This window comes from Mytilus edulis, chromosome 3 (genome assembly GCF_963676685.1).
Source record: "Mytilus edulis chromosome 3, xbMytEdul2.2, whole genome shotgun sequence".
NCBI classification, from domain to species: domain Eukaryota; kingdom Metazoa; phylum Mollusca; class Bivalvia; order Mytilida; family Mytilidae; genus Mytilus; species Mytilus edulis.
The window spans coordinates 9,849,424-9,870,105 of NC_092346.1; the positions used below are offsets into that span (position 1 = coordinate 9,849,424).

At 31.9% G+C, this 20,682-nt stretch overlaps 1 protein-coding gene across 1 annotated transcript in view; it reads left to right on the forward strand.

Annotated features, from left to right (window-relative positions):
- The window catches only part of LOC139515759 (protein phosphatase 1 regulatory subunit 21-like), a 39,396-nt gene that overhangs the window by 16,666 nt on the left and 2,048 nt on the right, over positions 1-20,682 (forward strand). The window contains exons 15-19 of the mRNA XM_071305441.1: positions 466-558; positions 2,041-2,142; positions 3,352-3,495; positions 19,370-19,516; positions 20,251-20,349. Of these exons, the coding sequence (XP_071161542.1) occupies positions 466-558; positions 2,041-2,142; positions 3,352-3,495; positions 19,370-19,516; positions 20,251-20,349 (585 nt within the window). The remainder of the gene's footprint in view (positions 1-465; positions 559-2,040; positions 2,143-3,351; positions 3,496-19,369; positions 19,517-20,250; positions 20,350-20,682) is intronic.

Here is a 20,682-nt window from a genome sequence, read left to right on the forward strand (position 1 = left end):
ATCTACAAGTTCTGATAAAGAATATACCCATGTAGAATCCTAATGGCAGAAAAAGAGATAGAATATACCCATGTAGAATCCTAATGGCAGAAAAAGAGATAGAATATACCCATGTAGAATCCTAATGGCAGAAAAAGAGATAGAATATACCCATGTAGAATCATAATGGCAGAAAAAGAGATAGAATATACCCATGTAGAATCCTAATGGCAGAAAAAGAGATAGAATATACCCATGTAGAATCCTAATGGCAGAAAAAGAGATAGAATATACCCATGTAGAATCCTAATGGCAGAAAAAGAGATAGAATATACCCATGTAGAATCCTAATGGCAGAAAAAGAGATAGAATATACCCATGTAGAATCCTAATGGCAGAAAAAGAGAAAGAATATACCCATGTAGAATCCTAATGGCAGAAAAAGAGATAGAATATAAAACATTATTTTTCTTTATTTGTTTGCAGCCATGTCCAGATTCAGTTCCACATAAAACTGCAGTACAGAATAGAAAAACCCTTCTCAGTTCAGCAGAAAGTAAAGAGGGACTCTCTAAACAGGTATCATTTAAACAACTTTAACTGTTCTTTTTGTCTTTTGACAACATATACATCTTTTCCAGAAAAAAATTTCACACAGCATTCCCATCTTACATCCTAAATTTCTAGTGATGTCATTTGCTAACTATTTTTTCTCACTTTGACAAAGTAAAAAATCAAGAATTAGTTGTGCTATTTCCTGCTGCTGTTAATCTTTAATAGCCTAAACATTGGGTTTGAGTTGATTTGAATGACTTTGAAAAAAATTGCATCTGGAATTACTGCATACCTGTCAACTGACCCGTATTCTGCGGGTGTGACCCGAGATTTTCACAATTCTGAGGGATCACCCGGAACACCCGCCGGGTCATTGAAATAACCCGGGAATTCCGAAAATGACCCGATTTCACCCGTATTTCTTAGCCTTGAGATTGATTTCATAAGTAATATTCCTTTGAAATACCGGCAAATTTGTAATCTTCCATGAACAGGAAGTTCATCTAGCTATGTAAACTGTCAAATTAAGTGACCCATTAAGTGCATGGCTTCACTTGACAGCTTTGGTGTCAAACACACTGTTAATTAACACCAATTACCTTAGCTTTAGGTCGTAAATAAATTGCACCATCGGTTACAAACTGAACTAGAGTTACTTCCCCTTATTTGTCACCATTCAAAATATAAAATTCAAATACATATTGAAAAATAACTATTCATTATTTTTATACCTTTATACAATTTTTAAAAAAAAGTTGAAAATTATTTTTTACATTTATACTTCCTTTAACTGTATTACTATATTTTATCATAGTCTAATTTCCTTGTTGAAAAATATATCATGGATAAAGGCTGCATAGTGATTAGTCTCAAACATTTATGAATTACATTAAATTCTAGTGTTTGATGATTGTATTATTTTTTTTCAAAAAGTAAAGCACATAAGACTGAGTTTCACAAATTTATAAAAATCTTTAAAAGTGCAATGAAATAATATTTAATAAGATTTAAAATGACTTAACAAAGTGAACATGCATTGATGTTTTGGTATCTTTGATATACATTATAAGAAAATGTACCATAAATACTGAAATTCAGCTCGAAAAAGTTTGTACGTGTTATGACTTGAGATTTGATTCCTCAATGCAGGTCATGACCTGCATTTTCATCGTCACAGGTTGACAGGTATGTTACTGGAATAATGACTTTAAGGTGGTACCTAACACTATAGGGAGATAACTCTGTAAAGTCAGCTAAACGTTTTAATTACGGTGTGTTGTAAAGGGAATATTAAGCTTCTCAATGATCACAATTGGTGTTTGTCAAACTGCTATATAACCAGTGTAATTTTTCTGACTAAACGGTTGGTTCCAAATTTTTATATTTTTGTTAAAGGGTCAAAGTAAATACATTGTTAAAATTTTATGAAAATTAAACGAGCCAAATTAATTTTAGTGAAAGTGTTAGGCACCACCTTAAAAGTGTGCACATTTTTTTGTTCTTCAGTTGACAACTTTCCAGCAGAGAGTGGGACGACTAGAACAAGACAAAGAACACTACATGTTAGAGCTGCAACTTTTACAAATAAAATATGACAATGAAATCCAGGTAAGTAGTCTGTATTTATCAGCAACATGCACATTACTATTATGTCACATATTTTACCTGTCTGTCAACAGATAATCAATCAACATATTTAATACACCAACCTTTAGTAGTAGGGAATATTTTGTATTTACCTTTTGCAGCCATTTGTTTGTTCAAGAATTATTTCTGTCACACTGTTTTCAGGAACTAATTAGCATAACAATAGATATAGGAAGATGTGGTATGAGTGCCAATGAGACAACTCTTCATCCAAGTAACAATTTATTAAAGTAAACCATTATAGGTTAAGGTACGGCTTTCAACACAGAGCTTTGGCTCACACAGAACAGCAAGCTAACAACTTCATTTATTAGTCAGCAACTTGACAATGATAAATCTTTAAGTGTGAGCACTTTTCTGAACCGTCAGACACATACATCCTGTTTCCTAATGTTTTAAACTTTTTTGATATGTGAGCAGAATGAATGTATATTTGGTCAACAGGTTAACAGGAATAAAGTGTAACGTGTCTATACTTAGCATGTTCAATATGTTACATGATCTTAATTTTTTTACTTCATACATAACTCTAAAACTACAAAACAGAATGAATTTATATTTTGTCTGTCTGTCTGTCTGTCTGTCTGTCTGTCTGTCTGTCTGTCTGTCTGTCTGTCTGTCTCTGTCTGCCAAAATATAAACAGAATGAATTTATATTTTGTCAGCGTCTGTCTGTCTGTCTGTCTGTCTGTCTGTCTGTCTGTCTGTCTGTCTGTCTGTCTGTCTGTCTGTCTGTCTGTCTGTCTGTCTGTCTGTCTGTCTGTCTGTCTGTCTGTCTGTCTGGTGTCTGTCTGTCTGTCTCTGTCTGCCAAAATATAAAGATATTTCATGCCATCCATAATTGTTTTCTTGTAATCAATTTTTTAAAGACTTGTATTGAAAAAACAAAATATAATTTTAGACAATTTCAATCTCTACTGTGGATTCATTATTATTGGTTGGATACCAATTTTCATGGATTTTGTAGGTACTAAATTAAGTGTTCAACGAATGACATATTATTTTATATAGGCTTGTACGTAGACTTCGACAAAGCCACGAAATTAAATATCCACAAACATGCAGATTTTCCCTAATCCACGAAAATTGATTCTCAGGTAAATAAATGAATCCACAGTATATAAACAAATATATAGTTGAAGTTAAAGCAATACCCTTAACTTTTTGTAGAAAGTGAAAAAGATAGAAAAAGAATTGCAAGAAATAAAGCGCAGATCTCAAAGAACTGATTCTATTGAAGATAACATTACAATTGTTATGCCAAGTGCCTCAACCAGTGAAACTCAGTCCAAGCCTTCAGTGCTAACCAGCCAAGTAAGTAATGTCATATTTAGGACTAGGAAATAGTCTTAATATTAGTTTTCACAATTTAAATTTACCAATAGTACTGCCCTGTGCCTCAACCAATGAAATCTCATTGTAATCTACAGTGCAGTCTAGCAAAATTAAGATACTAATGCCCAGTGCCTCATCCAATTAAATTCATTTTTAGTCTTTAATGCAAACCAGCACATTGAAGAAGACATAAATAAACATTTTCACAATTAAGATATTTGCAATATTACCACAAAAATGCCTTAACCATCGAAATTCAAAATGAAGATCAGTGTAAAAGGTATACATTGTCAGGGATTTTTGTCGAGCCTTCGACTTTAGTCGAAAAAGCGAGACTAAGCGATCCTACTTTCCGTCGTCGTCGGTGTCGTCGGCGGCGTCAACAAATATTCACTCTGTGGTTAAAGTTTTTGAAATTTTAATAACTTTCTTAAACTATAATAGATTTCTACCAAACTTGGACAGAAGCTTGTTTATGATCATAAGATAGTATCCAGAAGTAAATTTTGTAAAAATAAAATTCCATTTTTTCCGTATTTTACTTATAAATGGACTTAGTTTTTTCTGCGGGGAAACATTACATTCACTCTGTGGTTAAAGTTTTTAGAATTTTAATAACTTTCTTAAACTATCCTTGGTTTGTACCAAACTTGGACAGAAGCTTGTTTATGATCATAAGACAGTATCCAGAAGTAAATTTTGTAAAAAAATAAATCCATTTTTTCTGTATTTTACTTTTAAATGGACTTAGTTTTTCTGCGGGGAAACATTACATTCACTCTGTGGTAAAAGTTTTTAAAATTTTAATAACTTTCTTAAAATATCCTGGGTCTGTACCAAACTTGGACAGAAGCTTATTTATGATCATAAGATAGTATCCAGAAGTAAATTTTGTAAAAACATTACTTCATTTTTTCTGTATTTTACTTTTAAATGGACTTCCAGTTAACATTACATACAGTCTGCAGTTAAAGTTTTCAAAACATTTATTAGATTCATTAACTATCCTAGATTTTTACCAAACTTTGAGAGCAGCTTCTTACAATCAAAAGATAGTGTCAAGAGGAATATTTTTATTGATTTTTTTCCTCATTTTTGATGAGCCTGCGATTTACAGCAAAAATAGGCGAGACACTGGGTTCCGTGGAACCCTTACAAATTTTTGTTTACCACAAATTACTTAAGGATGTACTTGGGCGAGGTTTTGGAAATTTGTGTCAGATGTTCAGACTCCTTGTTTTTTCCCCAACATAACAGGGTTAAATATTTTGCCCCATACCACCCATTTTTCTTTAATAACTCATAACAAGTCATTTTCAACTTTAAACAGACTCTGATTTATTTTCTTTCAATTTGAGACCTAAATAATACTAATGCAAATTTAAGGTAAAAGTCTGAATCAGCCTTTTCCTGCCATTTTTTAAAACTCAAATATCCCAAAAACGAGCTCCATAATCTGTCAATATTTTAAGCTTAATTTGTTCCTTAACTGACGCTCTTTCCACTTATAGTATCAATTTTAATTTCTTGATTATATAAATTCCACCTTACACATCCTTAAAACAGTTACTAATTTATTCCATATATGTAAAGATTTGGATTTGAAGTTTGTTTGTCTTAAGATAAATAGAATAAAATTAGACATACCATTTTAATAATAGAATTATGGGTAAAGTTTGCCAGTTTAAATTTATTGAATACTTAGGGTAACAATCTTGAATATTTTATTGAAGATAAAATAAAATATCCTTTAACTTTTGTTTTTATAGGTATTAATATTGATTTTGTTATCGGTAAATTATAATCAAACTAGGTATAAATATATTGTACATATGCACATTCATGGCGTTACAAACTGTTGATTTCTGTATCTAGGCATTGCACAAGGTCATTTTTTTATGCTCCATTTATGGGTATTATGTTTTCTGGTCTTTGTGTCCATTTGTTTGTCTGTTTGTCTGTCCCGCTTCAGGTATAAGTTTATTGTTAAGGTAGTTTTTAATGAAGTTGAAGTCCTATCAACTTGAAACTTAGTACACAAAAAGTCATGTTTCTTATGAAATGATCTTTCTAATTTTAATGCCAAATTAGAGTTTTGACCCCAATTTCCCGGTCCACTGAACATAGAAAATGATAGTGTGATTGTGACATCCGTGAACTATGGACACATGCTTGTTACTTGACTGTTTATGACGTCTTTACAATAAATCCTTTTGATGTTGGATGTGTACTGATTGATATTTTAGTCTTAGATGCATGATTTTTTTCTTTCGTTAGTTTTTATTGGCTTTGAACTAGCTGTCAGTAACTAAGAGTACTCTCAGATCTGTAGTTGATGTACAAGTACCACTCAATGTCCACTCTTTTTTTTTAAAGATGTATTACTATTCTTTTTCCATCTGATGGGTTAAGCCTTTTTAAATTGATTTTTATACGGCAACAAAAAAAATTTGGGGTCATATATTGCTATCACTTTCTCAGTGGCGTTGTCAGTTCGTCATTGGCAGCATTGTGGTTGTTGTCCGAAGAATTTGGTTTTCAGACAATAATTTTAGTTAGGTGTATCTCTATGAAATTTAAACAAAAGGTTCAATACCACAAAAGGAAGGTTAAGATTGTTTTTGGTGGTGATGGTCCCAACAGTTTAGAAATTAGTAGGTAGTAATGCCCTTTACTGTCAGGCGTCAAACGGTCATTTTCAGCTACCGTTAGTGTCATATTGGTTAAAATTTACCTTGATTCGTCAAAATATCCTTATCGTGATTCATCAGAGGTCTCAAATAATTTTCGTAACTGTTATTTTTTGGGAAAAATTTATTGTGACTTGTCAAAATCAGTAGATTTTTTTATCGTCTAAAAGAAAGTGTACATTTTATCATTATGCACCCAAAATTACCGTTTACTTCATTTGGCAAGAATTTTTACCGTTATTTGTCATGAAGGTACCCCCATTACCACCCTTAAAAAGGGTCCAAACAGTTAAAAATTAAAGGGATTTTAATGACTAAAAATTAGCTTTTTCTTTGTCAACACTTACATTTCTTTTGATTTTGAAGACAATTAAATTAAAACCAGATGTTTCGCGATTATAGTAAAACGAGCTGGAAGCAAGCAATTCAAACAAAGTAAACTTCTTCTAAATTTGAACAAATTAAAAAATTTTCTTTAGAAAAAAGTATATGTATATAAGTTTTGTAATGAATTGAAACTATCCATTTAGTTATAAAGAACATATGCATTAATTTTTTTTAATTTGAGATTTCATATGACTTTAAAGTTGCACTTGCTTTATTTAGCATGAAATCATTTTGAATTTACGATTTAGTGACGATTGTCTAATCTGCTGAAGAGAATTTCAAGCATGCATATTACATAGTAAACAACGCAAGTGTGTTAGTAGTTAAAAAAGACAACTTTTTTTTACAGAAATTAAATCAAGTTTTAATTTAGTTTAAATCAGAATTGACAATTGTCTTAGCTGAAAAGTAATTAATTAATATAGACAGTTGTTATGGAATTTTAATTTCTTTATGATATAAGTTCTGAGCTTGTGATTAATAGCTAGGTGTGAATTAAAAACACATGAAAAGAGATTAGCGATCATTAGCCAATATTTCCCAGAAGCATTAAAATACATGTAATTATAAGGAGGGCCCTTAGGATTATAACACTACACTGGAGTGGCAGTGTTATTACAGAAAATCGCTAACAAAACAAAAACAAGTTCAAAATGGCTATTTAGAAACTCAATCTCAATGAAATGCCGATATTTATTTCTGTTATAAAATAAAATTTGTCCTAAATCCCAATTCCTTGTTTAGGATAAATACTTTCAGTTAAGGACAAGTCTGGCATGTATGAATGTTTCTGGACCCTTGTATACCACCTGTAACCGGAGAGCACGAATTTCATTACAAAGTTGCTTGTCTCCACCGGGACTCGAACCCGGGACCTCTTTGTTACTAGGCAGCGCGCTAACCGACTGAGCTAAAGAAGTACTTCCCTAGCTCAACCGCTTACGGCTGACTAAGTATCTACTAAGTTTTCTAAGGGAAGCAATCCCGTCACACTTCCCCCACCTCAAGAGTCATTATACTCTATAATGATGATATCTTCATCTTTTTTATATTTATATTTTAACCTGGCTAGGAAATTCTTCTAACCGTGGGTTATTATTGTTGGGCGCCAATGTAACCAGAGAGCACGAATTTCATTACAAAATTGCTTGTCTCCACCGGGACTCGAACCCGGGACCTCTTTGTTACTAGGCAGCGCGCTAACCGACTGAGCTAAAGAAGTACTTCCCTAGCTCAACCGCTTATGGCTGACTAAGTATCTACTAAGTTTTCTAAGGGAAGCAATCCCGTCACACACCAAAGGACAGAGGTGTTGGGATACATAACTTGCATTTCACAACAAAACAAATTATTTTGATAAAAAATTAAAGTAATTTAGTTTTACCAGAATTGCTTCCCCTTAGATGTATGCTATTTTTATTTTTTTAGATAAATTAGATTTAGATAATATTGACTTTTGTAGATTATTATAGGATCTAAAATTGTCTTAAGATAAATAGAATAAAATTAGACATACCATTTTAATAATAGAGTTATGGGTAAAGTTTGACAGTTTAAATTTATTGAATACTTAGGGTCACAATCTTGAATATTTTATTGAAGATAAAAAAAAAAATTTGTACATGTACTCACTAGTGTAGGGTGGTGTGATAATATCAGAGAACATTAATTGACTGCGAGGCAGCAATGGCTGATATACAGCAATGATTCGTCACAGGTATTAACTATTAGTTTACTGTGCTGGTATTAATGCACCACATTGTTTGGAATAACTAGAGTTCTCTAGTTTTAATAATTAATCTTTCTAATAAAAGTTACTAGCTCTGTTGTCATTTCAAAAAGTAATGAATGAAGCAGTCTATAGTACTAAATCACTTATGATAATGGCTGACTGCTAATTAATACATACTCCTATTGTCTAGCCTGCTACATTAATGTTGCAAAAGCAAGATATAGTGATCCTAAATTCCATCGTTGTCAGCAGCATCAACATTTAAAGTTCAGTCTGGGGTTAAGAGTTTTAGATAACAAAAATCTAGTCAAACCATCATGAACAGAAACTGGTTAATGATATGAATATAGTGTACAGTTCAAAATTTAGAAAATAGTTATTTTGACTTTTTCCATATTTTGCTAGGTAATAGACTTTTACAGTTATCAAGGAGATACAGTCTGGGGTTAAAGTTTGTTACACATCAACTACTTTATTAAACCTTTATTGAATTTTTAATATAAAACTTTGGCAGAAGTAGGTCAGAAGCAAACGTTTGGAATATAATTGTTTTCAATTTTCATTATTTTTCTGATAGATGGAGTTAATTTTAAAATAGTTTCTAGTAAAATATTTACAGATTTGGATTAATTTTTTGTTTATTTGATAAATTAATTAACCTGTATGGATTGTTATGAAACTTTGACAGAAACTGATCTGCAAGACAAAGTAAAACATTCAAAGAAATAGTTTTAAATCTGTATTTTGCTGACAAATAACTCACTTTTTAATTCAGCATAATTCTTTTACACTGACAGTGGCAATCACAGGCGAGACACACTGCTGGGTTCCACGGAACCCTTTATGTATTTTTGACATAATATATTCTTATTAGTGGAAATATTCAATATTCTAATATACCACACAATGTTAGGATACATAAATTACATTAGCAGTTTAAGACATTAAGTCATATGAGCTTTTTAACACTTCAGAATAATAATGATGATAACCACAAAGAAAAGTTATTTAAAAGTTTTACTAGATTTATTTCCCCTTAAATGTATGCAATTTTTATTTTTTTGAATAAATTAGATTTAGATAATATTGACTTTTGTGGATTATTTTAAGATCTGAAATTGTTTTAAGATAAATAGATCAAAATTAAACAAACAATTTTAATATTAGGGTAAGGGTTATTGTTTGAAAGTTAAAATTTATTCAATACTTGGGGTAATAATCATGAAAATTTTATTAAAACCAAAAAATATACACTATTTGGTAATCACTAGTGTATGGTGGTGTGATAATATCAGAGGACGAAAACTTGCTGAGATACAGCTATGGTCCGATACATGACAAAACGAATAGTTTTAGTACAATGTGCTGGTATTATTGCACCACATTATTTGGTATAACTAGAGTTCTCTAGTTTAAAACTGTAATATTTCTAATAATTGACCAGCACTGACAAGTGTGGGAGTTATTGTCATTTCAAATATGTAACCGATTATCAATTTATCAGGTTGTCTGCATGTTGATATTGTAAACGATCAGCTACAAGTCACTGTGTAAGGCTTTTTGTTGATTGAGTACTGCGAAAAGATTAAAAGCCTTCATATTGTGTGGAGCAGCTGATATTTTGCATTATCAATATGCAGATATTCTGATAATCGATTTATCTGGCTGTATGTGTGTCATTTGGAAGTGTTTTCTTAGTTTTACCAGCAAGCAGAAGTTGACTTGATAAGTTCAGGTCAAACTTATCAACATTGGTGCAAACATTATGACGTCGCTGATATGTCAGGGTCAAAGTTAATAAAACCGTGTCAATGTATTTGATGTCACAAAGCCGTAACATGCATTTTTTTAAGAGCTGCCCAGAGTGATATAGACAGTGGGACGTTCGATAAATAAATGAAGCAGGCTATAGTATTAAATCACTTACCTTAGCTGGATTTGTCAAAACTTTTAGGAATTTTGGTCCTCAATGCTCTTCAACTTCGTACTTTGTTTGGCCTTTTTAACTTTTTTGGATTCAAGCTTCAGTGATGAGTCTTTTGTAGACGAAACGCACGTCTGGCATATGTTCAAAATTTAGTCCTGGTATCTATGATGAGTTTATTTATGATAATGGTTGACTACTAGTTAATACATACTCTTTTTGTCTAGCATGCAACATTTATGTTGCAAAAGTAAGACATAGTGATCCTAGATTTCAATGCTTGGCACCATCATTGGCGTCAACATTTTACGTTCAGTCTGTGGTTAAATTTTTTAAGACATCAATAACTGTGTCGAATCATCATGGAATTTTATGAAATTTGGACAGATGGTTGTTAATGATCATAAGACTGTATCCAGAACAAAATTTCAAACATATTTATTTTAATATATCCATATTTTATTGATAAATTGACTTACAGTCAATAAGTAGATACAGTCTGGGTTAAATTTTTTAACATAAGTTATTCTTTTTTGTGGGAATATTCATTATTCTAATATACCACACAGTTACAGAGGTGTTGGGATGGATTATAACTTACATTATGGCTATTTTGTGCATTTTTCCTTTGATCTTTTTTTGTGATAATTTTTCATATCATGCTACTCGCTTGAGATGAAAAATTATCGCTAGAAACTAAGGAGGTACGTGGTGTTGCTTACAAAATTGACATGAAATTCATTGTCATCAGTTGTCATAGGTAAAATAGCGATAAACAGATTACCATTGGTCATCTCAACTTGATTGCATTTCTCGTTTTCGCCGTCCGGGCTCAAGCGAGAAAATCAATCTTGTTGAGATGATCAATGTTAATCTATAATTATTTGCATTTTAAGGCAAGTCACCTGACCTTTTTTAACACTTTAGAATAGTAATAATGATAAACACAAAGAAAAGTAATTTAGTTTTACCAGACTTGCTTCCCCTTAGATATATGCTATTTTTATTTTTTAGAATGGATTAGATTAAGATAATATTGACTTTTGTGGATTATTATAAGATCTGATATTGTCTTAAAATTATAGAACAAAATTAGACAAAATTAGACAATCAATTTTAATAAAAGGGTTAGGTCTATTATAGTTTAAAAGTTTAAATTTATTCAATACTTGGTATAACCATAGTGAAAAATGCATTTTAAAAAAATCAACTTTTTATTATTTTCACTCACCAGTGTAAGGTGGTGCAATAATATCAGAGAACAACAAAGTGCTGTCAACATACAGCTAAGGTTTGTTACAGTATAATTACTGACATATCAGTTACTCTGTGCTGGTAATATTGCACCACATTATTTGGTACAACTAGAGTCCTCTAGTTTTAAAACTAAAGCATCCAGAAATTGACTAGTTTGAACTGTTTTACATTGTCATTTCAGGGCCTTTTATAGCTGACTATGTGGTATGGGCTTTGCTTATTATTGAAGGCCGTACAGTGACCTATAGTTGTTAATTTCTGTGTCATTTTGGTCTCTTGTGGACAGTTGTCTCATTGGCAATCATACCTCATCTTCTTTTTTATAGCCCAAGTGTGGGTGTTAACAAGAGTATATGTTTTTAAATGAAACATGCTAGAGTACTAGATCACTTGTAGAAATGGTTGGCTGGCTAGTTAATAAATGCTCTTTTTGTGGAGCCTGCAACATTTATGTGGCAAAAGTAAGACATAGCAATCCTAGATTTGGTCGTTGGCAATGTCATTGGCATTAACATTTAACATTCAGTCTGTGGTTAAAGTTTATTTTAGACATTCTTTACTTTGTCAAACTATTATGAAATTTGGACAGATGGTTGTTACAGTAATGACCAATTTAATGTTAATGTTTTACAGTTTTAGGAGACACAGTCTTGAGTTAAAGTTTGTTCAACTGTTACACATCAATTTACTGATCAAATGTTCATGGAATTTTATGACGCTGACAAGATTTTTTATCTGAAGCAGACTTTTAAAAATATATTTTTGGCATTTTTAGTTTTTCTGATTGATGGACTTATTTTTTTTAATAGCATATGAAGAAAAAGATTGAACTCTGTATTTTACTGATACATGGACTAACATTTTTTAGTCAACATAATTCTTTTACACTGACAGCGGCAAGACACAGGGCTCCAAGATACCCCTTATGCATTTTATCATAAGTTATTCTTATTGATGGGAATATTCTTTATTCTAACATACCACACCAGAACAGAGTTGTAACTTATTAGTATACATAACTTACATTCATATTTTAAGACAAGTCACATGACTTTTTTAACACTTCAAAATAATAATGATGAAAAACACAGAAAAGTAATTTAGTTTTACAAGATTTGCTTCCCCTTAGATATTTGCTATTTTTATTTTGTAAAACAAATTAGATTTAATCAATATTTACTTATACAGATTTAGTACAGAAATTATCTTTAGACTGATGAAAAAATATATAAAATGATAATTGTATTGCTATGCTTTGGTCATTAGTTTGAAAGTTTAGATTCATTCAATACTTGGTATAACCATCTTGAAAATTTCATTAAATAGAAAATCAACTTTTTCAAGTATGTATGTATGTACTCGAGATTCCGCCAATTTAGACGCACCCCTTGATTGACTGCAAGGGTACAGCGGATCCATGTACACTCCCTAAGATTAATGGAGATGTGTCCTTTACAATATTATCCAACCACCAGAACAATCCCCACCCAACACCGCCCAAGGGAGCGTGTAGGACACCAGGAAGTCTGTTATTATGGTGGAGGAAGCAAGGAAACAAGTAGGCACTCAGTTCTGTAAGGTGGTGCGATATTAGCAGTGAACATCAATTGTTCTTAATACAGCCTCTGTGCTGGTAATATAGTACCACATTATTTGGATAAACTAGAATTTTCTAGTTTAATAAACTATACTATACATCTATACTATTAAACGAGAAGACCTCGTTTTGTGTGTTGCTTCTCTTCCTTTTCCAATAAATTAATCAATATGCCTCTGTGTCCTATAGGTACCATGCATAGTCTCATTTGTCATCCATTCTTATGATTATTCAGTTTGGATTTTTTTTGGGAGAAAAACAAAGAAAAAGATGTCCGGACGTTGTTTCAATCATCAGGGTGTAAAGGGTGTAAAGGGTTATTTTGTGCAACATGTTTTGCCACTTTTTATTTCACGTGCAGCCGTGAAAAAAGGTTTGTTATTCACTGTGTTTTGTGAAATCGATAAAAGATCAACATACAAACATTTACAGACAATTATTTACATAAATAAGGCCGTTGGTTTTCTTGTTTGAATTGTTTTACACTGACATTTTGGGGCCTTTTATAGCTTACTATGCTGTATGGCTTATTGTTAAAGGCCGTACAATGACCTATAGTTGTTAACTTCTGTGTCATTTTGGTCTCTTGTAGAGAGTTGTTTCATTGGCAAACATACCACATCTTCTTTTTTTAAATTTGGATTAAAGTTTGTTTAACTGATAAATTAGTTAATCTTCATGGGTAGTTTATATGAAACTTGGACAGAAGCTGATATTCAAGACAAAGAAATAGCATCTGAAGAAAATGTTTGAATTCTGTATTTTACTGATAAATAACTCACTTTTTAAGTCAACATATTTCTTTTACACTGACAGCAGGAATTGCAGTCAAGACACAGGATCTGGCCCTGGGTCAACAGAACCCCTTTTGAATTAATTTTTAACATAAGATATTCTTATTGGTGGAAAAATGTTCCTTCATCCAAGCATATCTTGGATGTGCAGGATGAAGGTCATTCTTAGAATATGAGCCTGAGGCTCGAAAGTAATTAATTCCCACCCTAGGGATTATCAGTCAGACCCACCCTTTTTCCAATGGGTTTTATATTTGGTCGACACAAACTTGCTTTGAATTATGACAAGTTATTATGGAACAGGTGCTTATATACTTGGGTCAAGGTCACTGGCCAGCTATGGTCTGGTGGTTATAGTTTGTTTCTTTAAACAGAGATATTACATGTAAGCTTCACCCCTCATAGAGAAGTTAAGATAATTCATTACTTGAGACCGAAGGCGAAATATGAATAAGAATTCATTATTCTAATATTCCACACAAGAACTGAGTGGTTAGGATACATTACTTCCATTCACCTTTCAAGACAAATCAAAATGACCTTTTTAACACCTCAGATTAGATGATAACCTCACAAATAAGTAATTTACTTTTACTAGATTTGCTTCCCCTTAGTTATATGCTATTTTTTATTTTTTTAAATAAATTAGATTTAGATAATATTGGTTTTTGTGAATTATTATAAGATTTGAAATTGTCTTAAGATAAATAGAATAAAATAAAACATACCATTTTAATAATAGATTAGGGGATATAGTTTGCAGGTTAGAATTTTTTCAATACTTATGACGACCATCTTGAAAATTTTATTTAGATAAAATAACTCGCTCATTTCAAGTACTCGCTAGTGTATGGTGGTGTGATAATAACAGAGAACAAGTCTTGCTGGATGCAGCAACGGTTCGCTACTGGTGAAACTAAAAAAGTTTAGTAAACACAGTTCTGGTATTAATGCACCACATTATTTGGTATAACTAGAGTCCTCTAGTTTTAAAAAGTAATCCAAAAAATTTTCATCTGTTTTCATAAAACTTTGACAAGCTTTTTTTTATGATCAATATTAGGTCTGAAGCAAACTTTTGAATAATGGAAATGTAATTTTTTTTCAGTTTTCAATATTTTCTGATAGATGGACTTAATTTTTAAAACAGTTAAACCATTTACAGACAGATTAGAATTACATTTTGTTAGTTGATAAATTTGTTTAGCTTCATGGGTGATTATGAAACTTGGACAGAAGCTGATCATCAAGACAAAGAAAAAGCATCTGAATAAAAAAAGTTTAAATTCTGTACTTTACTGAAAAATGGACTCACTTTTTAAGTCAATATTCTTTCACACTGACAGCAGCAATCACAGGCAAGACACAGGGGCCCAGGGTCCAAGGAACCCCTTATGAATTAATTTTTAACATAAGATATTCTTATAGGTGGAAATATATGTACCACACAAGAACAGAGGTGTTGGGATACATAAATTACATCAGTAGTTCAAGACATCAGTGGGGAATCCAGAAAATTTCTTAAGTTGGGGCCAACTGACTGCCTAAGAGGGGCCCTCACTAGTCACGCTTTAGTGATTCCCTATATAATCAAACAATTTTTTTTACAGAAAAAGGGGGGGGGGGGGAGCTGGCCCCCTGGTTTTCCCCCCTAAATCCGCATCTGGACATTTGTTGACATGACCTTTTTAATACATGTACTTCAGAATGATAATGATGAAAAACACAGTACAGTTATTTCGTTTTACTAGATTGCTTCCCCTTAGGTAGATGCTATTTTTATTTTTTTAAATGGATTAGATTAAGATAATATTGGCTTTTGTGGATTATTATAAGATCTGATATTGTCTTAAAATGAATAAAACAAAATTAAAATTATAATTTTAATAAAAGGGACAGGTCTATAGTTTGAAAGTTTAAATTTATTCAATACTTGGTATAACCATCTTGAAAAATTCATTTAAAGAAAATCAACGTTTTGCTTAGTTTGCTCACTAGTGTTAGGTGGTGCAATAATATTAGAGAACAACAAAGTGCTGGCACCATACAGCCAACGTTCGTTACAGTATCAAAGCTGACTTAACAGTTCTCTGTGCTGGTATTATTGCACCACATTATTTGGTATAACTAGAGTCCTCTAGTTTTAAAACTAAAGCTTCTATAAATTGACTAACCCAAGTGTGGTTGTTAACAAGATTATATGTGTTTGAATGAAACAGGCTAGAGTACTAGATCACTAGAAATGGTTGGCTGGCTAGTTAACAAATGCTCTTTTTGTCAAACTTGCAACATTAACGTCGCAAAAGTAAGACAAAGCAATCCTATATTTGGTCGTTGGTATCATCATTGGCATCAACATGTAAAATTCAGTCTGTGGTTAAAGTTTATTTTAGACATCCATTACTTTGTCAATCCATCATGGAATTTTATAGAATTTGGACAGATGGTTGTTAATGGTGAAAAGACAGTATCCAGATCAAAAGGAGTAGGTTCAGTAAGGTCAAACAAATTTAGCTTTTTTAGCTTAAATTTCAAATTAGAATTCATTGACCAATATCACAATGAATCATAGCTAATACAGTGACTAGATAGGAAATAAGCCCTTTTGTTGAAAATTTATGTTTCTTCGTTTCATTTATGACGTCATAAATAGTACTTATTTTGATTTTCCACGAAAAAGTCACAGAAAATGGGTAATAATCTCACTTGATTATTGGACGGGAAACATAGAGCGCATATGTCGACAACAAAGATCTTTTAAAATAATGTTTTTACAATTTGAATATTTAGTTTGTCGACGCCTGCACTCCATGTTTCCTGGTCCTAAATTTGTTTGAAATTCGGCCAATTTTGTCAAATTTTCTTCACCTATTTTGAATGTAAAAATAGACGCTTTAGAATAAAACTTTGACAAAAATAGTTCGATTTAACTTTCTAGCATGTCTTATAGTCAATTAAAAACATTTTTCATCTTGTTACATTGAACTTTATAAATGGGACCAAATACGGTCTTTACCAAACTAATACTCCTTTCATAAACTTTTAATTATTTTTGTGCATATTTTGTTGATAAATGGACTTAAATTTTTTACAGTTTTAGGAGATACTGTCTTGAGTCACAGTTTGTTACACATCAATTACCTGGTCAAACTTACAAGTAATTTCTTGGACACAGACAACATTTTTTATCTGAAGCGATTGTTTGAAAGTATATTTTCATCATTTTCAGATTTTTCTGAATGATGGACTTAATTTTAACAACTGTTAAAACATTTACAGACAGTTTTGAATTAAATAAATTTACATGATAAGCTTGTTATTAAACCTTCATGGATTGTTATGAAACTTGGTCAGAAGCTGATCTTCAAGACAAAAAATAGCATCTGAACTCTGAAGAGAAAGTTTAAATTCTGTATTTTGCTAATAAATAACTTACTTTTTCAGTCAATATAATTCTTTTACACTGACAACAACAATTACATACATGACACAGGCGCTGACCTTTTAAACACTTCTGAATAATAATGATGATAAACTCACAGAAAAGTCATTCAGTTTTACAAGATTTGCTTCCCCTTAGATGTGTGCTATTTTTATTTTCTAAAACAGATTAGATTTAATCAAGATTTATCTATATGCATTTTTTTACGACAGAAATCATATCAAGATTGATATAACAAATATGAAATATAAAATTGTATTGCTATGCTTTGGTCATTAGTTTGAAAGTTTACATTTATTCTTTACTTGGTTAACCGTCTTGGAAATTTCATACAAAAAATCCACTCAACTTTTAATTAATTAGATAGAGTTTGGTGGTGCATTAATATCAAATGAACTGCTTTTGTTGCTTTGTATTAATGCACCACATTATTTGGTACAACTAGAGACCTCTAGTTTTAAAAATAAATGCAACAATAAAATGACCAGCATCAGTTTGGATGTCAACAAAAATATATGTTGTTGAATGGAGCTACCTTTAGTACTAGATCACTTATTGAAAGTTTTGGCTGCTAGCTTACAGTTAATAAATACTTTTTATGCCCCATTTATACGTACGTCCGTTCGTCTGTCTGTCCCGCTTCAGGTTAATTACTTGTTTTGGTTAAAGTTTTTGGTCAAGGTAGTTTTTGATGAGGTTGCAGTCCAATCAACTTGAAACTTAGTACACATATTCCCTATGATATGATCTTTTTAATTTTAAACCAAATTAAAGTCTTGACCGAAATTTCACGGTCCAATGAACATGGAAAATGATAGTGTGAGTGGGGCATCCGTGTTTTATGGACACGTTCTTTTTATAATACTTTAAATGAATTTTACATCTTTTAAAACTTTACAGATTTGTCTAAATACTGTCTTGTTTGTAGAATTTATCAAAAGTACATGAACCTCTAAAAAAAATTTAAAGCTATTATTTTAACTTTGAATTATTTTTATATTATGGAATTTGCATAATTTCTTGTCCTTGATATTCCATCATCAAAAATAATTCCAAGTTGAAATAATTGTCTGTTTTTTGTTTAAATTCACCAAAGCAATTCCCATTTTTATACGCCCGTCAAAATTTTGACAGGACGTATTATGGTATACAAATGTCCGGTGTCCGTCCGTCCGTCCGTCCGTCTGTCCGGCGTAAACATGTCGCACCGTAACTTGAGAACGACTTATCTAAATTTCAAACTTAATATAGTTGTTCTTTATGATGGTCAAATGATCTTTATACTTTTTGGTGAAAATAAGATTTAAACTTTTTGAGTTACGGCACTTTGTAACTAAAACAGGGGTGTGGTTTTTTTTCACATGTCGCACCGTATCTCAAAAACGATTCTTGATTATTGCTTAAAACTTTACACACTTCTTAGTTATATTAATCTCAATATCTGTTTACTTTTTGGTGATGATTCAAAATTTCATTTTTGAGTTATTGAGTATTTTGTAAAAAAGGGGAGGGGGTTTTTACATGTCGTGCCGTATTTCAAAAACGATTTATGGTTATTGCTTAAAACTTTACACACTTCTTTTCTATATTAATCTAAAGATCTGTATACTTTTTGGTGATGACTCAAAATTTTGTTTTTGAGTTATTGAGTACTTTGTAAAAAAGGGGAGGGTTTTTTTTACATGTCGCGCCGTATCTCAAAAACAATTTATGATTATTGCTTGAAACTGTACACACTTCTTTGTTATATTAATCAAAAGATCTGTATACCTTTTGGTTTGATTCAAAATTTTATTTTAGTGATATTTGTAAAAAAAAAAAACAGGGTGGGGGGGTTTCACATGTCCCACCGTGTCTCAAAAGCAATAAATGGTAATTGCTTAAAACTTTCTCAGAAACTATTTATGATTATTGCATTAAACTTCCACACAAGACGTCGGGCGTATCATGCGCTCATGGCGCAGCTGTTTATTATAAATGAATTCATGGTAGATCAAATCTATTCAAAACATTATTATATTTTTTCACAGATCGGTAAACTAGAAGCTATATCCTCACCAGGAACAGACGCTGACACCAGAGAAAGTCTGATTAAAAACCATTTTACACATCGTATAAATGAACTGACATTGCAGCTACAGGAAGCAGATAGCAAATCTGTTAGCTTTCACTCTGAGGTAAGTTACAAGAGCTGTTTTACTAATTTGTAAAATAAATCTGTTAATTAGATTAAGAATTACAAAAGACTGTGAAGCAATGTCGTGTAAATCTTCAATACCATAGAATTTATTAAGATGAAATCTAGGGTTGTTACGATAAAAATATGAATTACGTAGAATGTTATAAACACACTACTGTGGTTTCATTGTTTTTAGTTGAATACCAATTTTTGCTAATTTCGTAGGTACTGGTGAACCACAAAATGAAAATGTTCAATGAATAACAAATTTTCTATAGAGGGGGGATAGGAGGGGTCTTGATCCCGAAATCCTGGACTTGAAAAAACGAAATCCTGAGGTCCCGAATTTAAATAAAGCAAATCCCGACATCCCGAAATCCGAAAAAAAGGATTCCCGGATCCCGAAAGGGTCAATCCCGAAATCCCGAGCTTAAAAACACCCGATCCCGGAATCCCGATAAAGGTCCTATTCCCCCTCTCTATAGGCCTCTATGCAGACTTTGGAAAAACCATGAAATTTAATTTAAAGGAACTTGTAAGCATTCCTTAATGTTGTATAGGAAGGGACAACTGTAGTGAGCGTAAAAAAAAATTAACAATTTTATGCAAAAAAAAAAACTAAATGATGGGAAATTCAGCCACTACGTCATCACATGCATCTGCGTTTTTTAGGTTGACTAAAAATTTTACTAGCTGATGTTTGATTTTACGATTAAAGTTTCTTTTTGGCAGGTAAGAGCCTTACACAAACAGTTACAGATATCAGATAAAACCAAGTATAGAGCTGAGGATGAACTTAAAGATACAGCACAAAGTCTGGCTCAACTGAAAGTAAGTTATTTAAAAAATAGAATCTCAACAGTTTTATGTTTTTAGCTCACCTGGTCAAAGGCCATGCGAGCTAAACCCATTAGTGTGTGTCCATCATCCATTGTTTGGTTTTTATGCCCCACCTACAATAGTGGAGGGGCATTATGTTTTTGGGTCTGTGTGTACGTCCGTTCCTTTGTTCGTCCGTCTGTTTGTTTGTCAGTCTGTCCCGCTTCAGGTTAAAGTTTTTGGTCAAGGTAGTTTTTGATGAAGTTGAAGTCTAATCAACATGAAACTTAGTACACATGTTCCCTATGATATAATCTTTCTAATTTTAATGCCAAATTAAAGAAT